The 8,587-nt window shown below is 35.3% G+C and overlaps 2 protein-coding genes across 2 annotated transcripts; both read right to left on the bottom strand.

Moving 5' to 3' along the window:
* Positions 1-1,221: 1,221 nt before the first annotated feature.
* Positions 1,222-2,773, bottom strand: LOC107469132 (eukaryotic translation initiation factor 4B1). The gene is made up of 2 exons (XM_016088513.3): positions 2,383-2,773; positions 1,222-1,618 (listed from the first exon to the last, which is right to left on the bottom strand). The coding sequence occupies exons 1-2, from the start codon at positions 2,730-2,732 to the stop codon at positions 1,594-1,596; spliced, it is 375 nt and encodes a 124-aa protein (XP_015943999.1). The 5' UTR covers positions 2,733-2,773; the 3' UTR covers positions 1,222-1,593.
* A 1,657-nt stretch (positions 2,774-4,430) lies between these two features.
* On the bottom strand, positions 4,431-6,233 carry LOC107469131 (eukaryotic translation initiation factor 4B2). Its single transcript, XM_016088512.3, has one exon. It carries the CDS (start codon positions 5,943-5,945, stop codon positions 4,689-4,691), a length of 1,257 nt encoding a protein of 418 aa, XP_015943998.1. The 5' UTR covers positions 5,946-6,233; the 3' UTR covers positions 4,431-4,688.
* Positions 6,234-8,587: the final 2,354 nt, after the last annotated feature.

The following is an 8,587-nucleotide window of genomic DNA, read 5'->3' as shown; positions in this document are numbered from 1 at the left end:
GGTTAATGAAGAAGATTTTGTGTGTTTCAGGTTTCAGTGGTTAATGAAGAGAATGATGTGTGTTTCAGGTTTAAGTGGTTTTGACGATTCAAGTGGAATGAGAATTATATAAGAGTGTAGATTTGTTTGTTGAAGAAACAAGGCTGAAAAACTCCTTTAAATTTGGAGAAAAACCTGAAGTTCTCAGAAGATTCTCCTATTGAGAGAAGCAGAACTCCCTAAACAGAACATGTAAAATGGATTCCACTTTTTATATGCCAAATAGGTATTACACAATGTTATTAACAATTAAAACTTGTCCATATATAAAATACCAAAAAAACAAAAAAAACTTGTCCATATCTATATATAAATATAAGTCAATACTAAGAGTTTGACCAAGAATTTGGTGCTTAATTTTTTAAAATTATATTACAGTCCCACAAACCACACATGAGTACATGCATAATCATTCACAATACTATGAAATATTAACTAATAATATCCATGACACATAACATGTCTAATTAGACACTAAACAAATATATTTATGAAAATCTATTAATTTAGTTGCTAGATCATACTGAAAGTAAGATTTTTGTAATTGAAAAGAAATGATTAAATTGATAAATTTTCATAAACATATTTGGCTAATGTTCAATTAAACATGTCAGGTATTATATATGTTGTTGATTAATGTTTTACAACATCAATCTTTGAAGAAAATTGTTAATAAAGTGACTAGAAGACAAATATGAATAAATTTTACTCTTTGATAGACCAATTTAGTTAAAAAAATCTTTTAAAAATAAATTTAAATAATGTCTTTTTTTCGCAGGGACTACTATTAACCTTGAAATTTATGTTGTTCACTAAATTTTTAGTTGAACTGCGTTTTATAACCTTGCTATATGTACCTTAAATTTGTTTACACTGGAAAAAATGTTGAGAATTTTTTAAACAATTATGCACAATGACAATAATAAAAAGAGGACTTCAGGAATTCTTTGAGAGAGAAAAAAAAGTAGGTTAAGAGAGAAAAAGGAAAATGAATATAAGGTAGAGGTGTACAAATAAAGATTACAAAAAGTAAATGGATATAAGGTAATTCCCATGATTTATCAGTTATAAGGAATGAAGTATAAGTACTGGTATTTCCCAAATTGTGTCTTTCAACAACAGTAAAAATTCAAGTTGAATACATCATTGCATCACAGCAACTCACAGATCGCATCATGAGAATTGAGAAATATTGAAACCAAACCACTTGCATTTTGAATGATTAGTTGCGTCAGAAAATCACTCCGGCAGATATTGTCTTGATACAAGACTCGGAAAAATATCACATTTAATCACCGAGTTCCATAATAATTTTTAATAAGAAATTTGATCCTAATGAAACTACAGGCTCCTAAAAATTACTGAATAAATAAATTTACAATGTTTCCAGAAGGAACAATAGATAAGGCAGGAGTTCTAGTACCAGTACCAAATGATTCTTGCTCCAATTCCTGGAGTGGATGAACAAAACTATTAGAAAAGATAAAACAAAATAGTATTAGATTCTCGTGTTATCAAAAGTTGAAGATAACTCTCATCAACACAAAACTCCCTTCACCACCTCTCTTTTGACCTGGACCTGTAATTAAACAAATAACAGCATTCTAAAATGACTTCTCAGACCAAAAGTGAAATAATTTAGTAAGAATAAAAGGTTAGAATAAACAAAATTGAATTGAAGCCATTGTCAACTCTCTGTATAATTTAATAAAGTAATCAAGAATTCTTCATAAATATAGTGTACAGAGGCTTTAAATGGATGGGATCTTGTTGAAAGTTGTAGAGTTACACATGTCAACAAGAAACATTAGAGGATCAATTTCCTATGTAAAGAAACGGTAATATGCAGATTGCCCACAAGATATTTCAGTTCTGCAATACCTATCAATTAGACCAAATGCATTCAAAACAAACCTGCCAGCCAAAAAGAAAAATGGAACAAAACAAACGGCAGGAAGGGAATGTGTTGGGTTTAAGCTTGATCCAAAGTAAATGTCACACTATGCTGAAAATATAGGGGTAGTTCCTAGCATTAAATTTATTTTTTATCTGACTATTTTAACAATCCCACTACATCTACACCCTTTATTATAATTATTATTTTTTATACCAGCATTTTCTTAACAAACAACATGCATTTTCTTTATTAACATCAACCGTTTGGTGTATGAATAGTGTTAATCGTATGAATAGTGTAAGAAGAGCCTTTTACATCAAAGTTTGATGAAAATCAAATTTAGCTTCTACCATCAGGCATAAATTGCAGAAGGAACAAGCAAATTTTTACCAGGAGGGACAAGAATGGAGAGATAAAATATGAGACAATGCACAGAGTAATCTCACCTATCTAAGTCTCTGCTATTCTGAAACCATCCTCTGTCCCTGCTACCTTGAAATGGTCTTCTGTCCTCATTAGAACGTAATGGTCTTCTGTCCTCGTTAGAACGTAACGGTCCTCTGCCCTCATTAGAACGTGCCCACATATCTCCTGTGCCACGGGATCGAGGTCTGTCTGCAGAATCAACACTTCTAGAATCCTCAAACGAGCCAGATTGAGAAGGCGGTCTATCAGGAAAACCAGTAGTCCTTCCTATTGCCGAGCCTGGACCTTCAATGGCTTTTTGCCCAAATCGAATTTTGTTATCTAAATCACGGGTAAGAATTTCCAGCTCCCTTTCTTTCTGGAGTAACATTGATTCTTTATTGGTTGTGTCTACTTCATCACTAGAAATCTTATGTGCAAAAAGATCAGAAAAATCACAAAAATTAGAACATAAACTGTATAATTATAATAAGGACAAGAAACATTTATCACGTCTTTAAAAAAGTTAATAAATTTACTAAAATTATAAGCAATCCTACATTCCAAACATACATTTTTTTTTCTATTTTTCCAAGTCAATTCAGTCTAAAACAACAGCCATTCATATTCTTGACAATGTGAACCAAAAGTAAACAATCTTGTCGCATATTGCATAATTCACATTAATTAGAGTACTAGACTCCTGAACAGGCTAGCAAGAATCACACCTATTTAGAAACTGAGTGAAGGCAGAAGAAAAAAAAAATAGAGGGGAAAAGAAAAAATGACAGGAATTTATCTTAACAACTAAGTAGGCAGTCCATCGCCAAAATAAGTGAAACAACAACTTACTTCAACTGATTTAGTCAATAAGGTAGCGTTTGGAAGAGAGACAGAGACTGGGAGACAGAGATTGAAATAAGACTCAGTATTGTGTTTAGTATAAGGTGGGAGACAGAGATTGAAATAAGAATGAAGCTCTAATTTAATTTGCATAAGGAGTAAAGTTAGAATTAATTAATTAAAATATGAGTATTTTAGGTATAAAATGTTATTAAAGTTTCAGTCTCCATTCCCAAAAATTTTAGTCTCCTGTGTCCTCACTTTTTGAAGGTACTGAAAATTTTAGAAACAGAGATTGAAATTTTAGTACCAATTTCTGAGCCAACAAACATGAAACTGAATCCCAATCTCCCTCCGTCCCAGTATCTCAAAACAAACGCTACCTAAGATAACAAGGCTGCAAAAAGATCTAACACCACTAGTGTTTAAAAACCCAACAGCTTGAAACCGCATTTAACTTACAATTTGTATAACATTAAACTATTACCTTATTTGCATAACCACCTATACATTTTCACATATACAACTGGCTCTTGCAAAACTAATTAGGAGATACATTAACTACTTCCTTTGCCAATGTAAATAGCAACAGACTACTTTCCCTAAACAAAGTACACTATACAAAATGAAACCTCTCACTACGCGAATAACGAAACCCTCATTCGTATATTGTTCCAATTAGTTTCCAATGGCATAGAATCATCAACTTCAATTGCTTCACTCATAGTTACCAATATGTGAATTGTAGCATGAGTCACTTTTCAAGTTTTGAATCATAAATCATAGGAAAAATATCAATAGAAACTTTTGTATATAAATTTTCCTGCTTCAAATATAAACTAAACACTTTTAAAACATAATGATATGACATGAATGAAACAAAACCAGAAAGCTTAAACCAGAAGAATAATAAAAAAGGCAGCAAGCATTCTACATTAAGCAGGTCTGGCAAAGGTCCGCACCTAAATGATGTAATGTCGGCAGCATTTAATTCCACGATTTCAACCCTTAATCTTGAGATAAACAACTCAAAAGAAAATGACAAGAAAGATATCAACTATTACATGTTATCCTACTAGGACAGGACTGCTATATAGATATGCTATACTGCCCTCTCAAAAACTCATATTTTTGTACCAAGAAACACTAACTAGAGCTTTCGACATGAAAAACAGAGCATCAAAACATCCATCAACAGAACTATAAAAGGAAGACAATCTTGAAGAAGAGAACAAAGGTAGTCATTCCAATAAACTGAATGACAGGACCAGCATTGACATGTCAACTGTTAATTGTTAAACATCAATTTGCATAAAGGAATTTACATAAGTGGAAGTCATGTTATACAAGCACAACTCAGTCAATATGATCAGTGTTATATTCAAATAGCTGGGACAACCAATTAAATCGCCTACTGTGAATTCACTAATCAAATCATATGTAGAAGGACTGTAGCAACTATGGATACAGCCCATGCCAAGACTTGTAGCCAGCAAAAGGAAATTCAAGTGTTATCGCAACAATGCATCATAAATTCATAACGCTCAAATGGTAACAAAACAATATCACTATCAAAAACATGCACAAACAAACAAAACAGCATGACAGACCTATCAAAACGGCGATGATCCAATTCAAGATCAATCTTCTTCCAATCCATTCCCTTCTCCTCCAGCAAAACCTCCCTAGGCTTGGCATCCCCAAAGGGATTCACCTTCGGCTTCACCTGCAATCCGGCAGGCCCCTCGGAGCAACTCGATTGCGCGCTGGAGGGCCTGCTGGAGTGTGCACTTACAGGCCTCTTCGATTCAATCTCCGAATCGAGCTTCTTCCAATCCAATCCCTTTTCCGCCAAAACCTCCTCCCTTGGCCTCGCTGCGCCAAAAGGGTTCGGCTTGTTCGTCTTCACCACTGCCTCCATTTCGTTCACGGAACCGTTGCCTTGCGGCGGGTCCAGCACCAATATCGGCCGCTCCCGATCGCTGTCACGTAAGTCACGTGTGTCACGCTTGCCACGTGTCCAGCGATCAGGCTCTGGACCTGAATCGCGGAAACCAGAACCAAACGTGGAAGATCTAACAGGAAGAGACTTCTTACCAGCCGTCCAATTATCCACCTCATCCGCCCTAGAACCACCAACACCGCCATCTCCATTGCCACCACTACTGCCACCGCCACCGCCGAGAGAGCCGTACCGGTTTTGTCGACCGGAATCGAATGCCGGAACTGGTTTCTTCAACGAAGCCCAATTGTCCACCTCGTCCGCTCTCGAAGGTTGATCGAAATCCGAAACCCTAGAACGAGGACCGCCCCTGCGCTCTTCATCGAAATCGCCATAGGATCTCCTCCCTCCGCCCCAGGAACCGTCGCCGTCGTTACGGTCCAGACCTCGGCCAGGCGGCGGGACAGAGCGGCCGCCTCCGTAGTTAGAAAACCCGCGGCCGTACTGCATTTCCTCGGCGGAGCGTTCCTTAGGCCCTGTCGGGAGGCGGAGCATCTCGTCTGGCGTTAAGCCCCTCTGCTCCCTCGCGAATCCCCCGCCACCACCACCGCTGCCGGCGGAGTTGTTGAACTCCATGAGCGACATCTTCTTCTTCTTGGGCTTGGTGCTCACGGCCTCCTTCAGGCTCGGGAAGTCAAACGATCCGGCGTCTCCACTACCTCCGGCAATGGCCGCGGCGGCCGCAGCCTCCTGCTCCTCCTCCTCTGCTCGCTCAGCATCGGCGGCCCACGCGCCTATGTTACTCCTTCTTGTTGACATTTTGCGATCGGAAGGCAAGCTCAATAACAATAGACAGAGATAGAAAGAGAAAAGAGAAATAGAAACAGGTATAGTTTAATGGTTATTCGGGGCTCCGTTGATGGAGCCGGAGCTCCGAGAACATGCGAAAGCGAAGACGAGAAGAATAAGAAGAAGTTGATGAGAGGTTAGAGATACAGTTCGCTGGGAAACGGAATGAGAAAAATGGAACGTTGTGTTGTATGTGTTGTGTGTTGTGTGCTGTGTCATGTATGTATGTATGTGTAATGTCTAATGTCTAATGTGTTTGTCAGGGGCTTCTGTTCTCGGGAGGGCAATAGCCTCACGCGCGTATATTTAAGTTAAACCACGCGTCTTAAAAGAGAGGTTTGTATTGGTCGATGCCTTTCACAAGTGTCCGAGAGCGGAGAGTGGTTTTACAAGTATTACTAGTGTATGTTTCCGTAACTTGTACGGGATAATACATAAAATTATATTAAAAATTTTATTAAAAAATTAAATAATATATATAGTAATTATTCATTCGCTTAAACAACTATTAGGAGTTAGAATCTCGCCTTGTGTATATAGCAATTCATTGGCTAGTGCTAAACCCTTAATAAATAGAATATCAATACGTGGTTAAACTTGGCTGGAGTTTACGCAGGTACCCGACCCGTCCATACCTGGATGAAAAAGGTAATAACTTGACTCGAGTTGGGACAGATTTTGCTCAAGACAGGGTATGGTCGGGTTTAGAGTGTACCCACCCCGAATATATACATATAAACACTTTTTAGGAATTAAGATTTGCCTCACATCACACATAATTCATAACTTCAGTCTATACTCTATAGCCATGCAAGATAAACTCAATCATCGTCACCTAAAATCTTCTTCTTCTCGACTTCTTCACAAAAAAACCGCATAACTCCTGTCATGTTGTTGCTGAGTCCATCGCCGCTTACCTATTCACAACTCTCATCTTCTTTCACAGCCAGGGACGGACCCACGTTTAATATAGAAGGGGCATTTGTCCCCACAAATTTTTTTTAAAAAAAGTAATACTTATATACATATATACCACTTATTATATTATATTTGTTTCAAAATAAAATATAAATAATTTTTTGTATTTTATGTTAAAAAATATTTTATTAAACTTAACACATAATAATAATTATATTATTAAATTTGATTTAGTATGAAAAATAAATAAATACACTCAAAAATTAGTGATATTTAATTATATTATATTAGTTAATTAATTAATAATTAAATTAAAACTTAATTTTTTAATTAAATACAACTTAAATTATTAGTGATTCTTTAAAAATTGTTTAAGATGTCCGCTTAAATAAGTATTGAGGGTTTGAATTCTGTCTCGTATGTATAGCAACTCGTTGCTGGCTAATTGTAGATTCTTAAATGGAATTCAAATTCATGACAGATTAGTCCTTAACTTGAATATCGTGGGAAGCAAAAAAAATATCTATACCTAAATTTTATTATATTTTTGTCCCCATTACTAAATTTTTCTGGATCCGTCACTGTTCACAGCTTATGTCATCATCGCTGCTCATCCCGTTACCGTCGTTGTTGAGCCCGTCGCCACCATTCTCCTGCCGAGTTTCTTTTCTCTAGGTAAATTTCCCTCTCTCTCATTGTGAGTCTGTTAAGTTCTTCTCTTTTTCTTCCACAGACTCATCACTTAGTCGCCTTCGCTATGAGCCCGGATGTTGCCGTTGTAGTTTCGTCTGAGTCTATCACCGAATAAAATAGAATTTTTATTCAAGTTAAAAATAGACATGCATAAGATCATTTTTACATGTAATTTTGAATTTTCTCATCCAAATTTGATCAATATAGTTGAGTATTTTAGTATGGGATCATCGTAATTTTGTTGTGACACTATTGTGATAAAAGTTTTGGTAATTTCATAACTAATATATGAGATAAGCTAGATTATTAAAGTAATAAATGAAATAACATTCAGATTTACGCGTAAAATTTATAAGAGGTTATCTCAGAAAAATATATATTTATAACCCAAGTAGAAGATTGTTAGGAAATTATTATTTCTTAATATATTTATGGATAATATATATATTAATTATAATCGTAAATTAAGTAATTTCATATTAAATGACTTATATAATGGTGATCTCATTTATTGTCATAAATGTTAAATTAAATAAGTTATTATTACTTTTGATTTGGATAAATGAGATTAAAATCATAGATACTATTTTATTTGAGTTTTAAGGTTTAATGAGTGTCACACTCAAATATAAATAATGACTTTAGAATTTTGGTCTCAAACACATCAAACTCGCCTTCGTAGCTCTTTTCACACAGTAAAATTGTGATTCAGCCTTATAAAAAATACAGAAAGTTTTGGTTGTCGAAGATCAAAGAACCACAAGAGTCAAGTTCTCTTATCTCAATCATACTCTCGAATGAAGAGACACTTCCACGCTCTTAGATAGTTATATTTTTTAATGATTTAACATGGATGATCTTGAGGCTGAGAAATCCTAAAATTTTTAGCTAAAATAAAAATTTTATTCAATCAAATGATAATAAATAATTTTATTGAATTAAATTATATTAATATGATCATTGGATGATAAAGAATGCTAGCAAAATAAATAAATAATATT

This window comes from Arachis duranensis, chromosome 10, assembly GCF_000817695.3.
Source record: "Arachis duranensis cultivar V14167 chromosome 10, aradu.V14167.gnm2.J7QH, whole genome shotgun sequence".
NCBI classification, from domain to species: domain Eukaryota; kingdom Viridiplantae; phylum Streptophyta; class Magnoliopsida; order Fabales; family Fabaceae; genus Arachis; species Arachis duranensis.
This window is presented reverse-complemented; position numbering and strand designations above follow the sequence as displayed.

Coding starts and splice junctions, on each gene's coding strand:
- LOC107469132 (XM_016088513.3), bottom strand. CDS start 2,732: ATGTTACTCCAGAAAGAAAGGGAGCTGGAAATTCTTACCCGTGATTTA. Junction 1,619..2,382: donor AATAGCAGAGACTTAGATAG/GTGAGATTACTC, acceptor GTTTAATTACAG/GTCCAGGTCAAAAGAGAGGT.
- LOC107469131 (XM_016088512.3), bottom strand. CDS start 5,945: ATGTCAACAAGAAGGAGTAACATAGGCGCGTGGGCCGCCGATGCTGAG.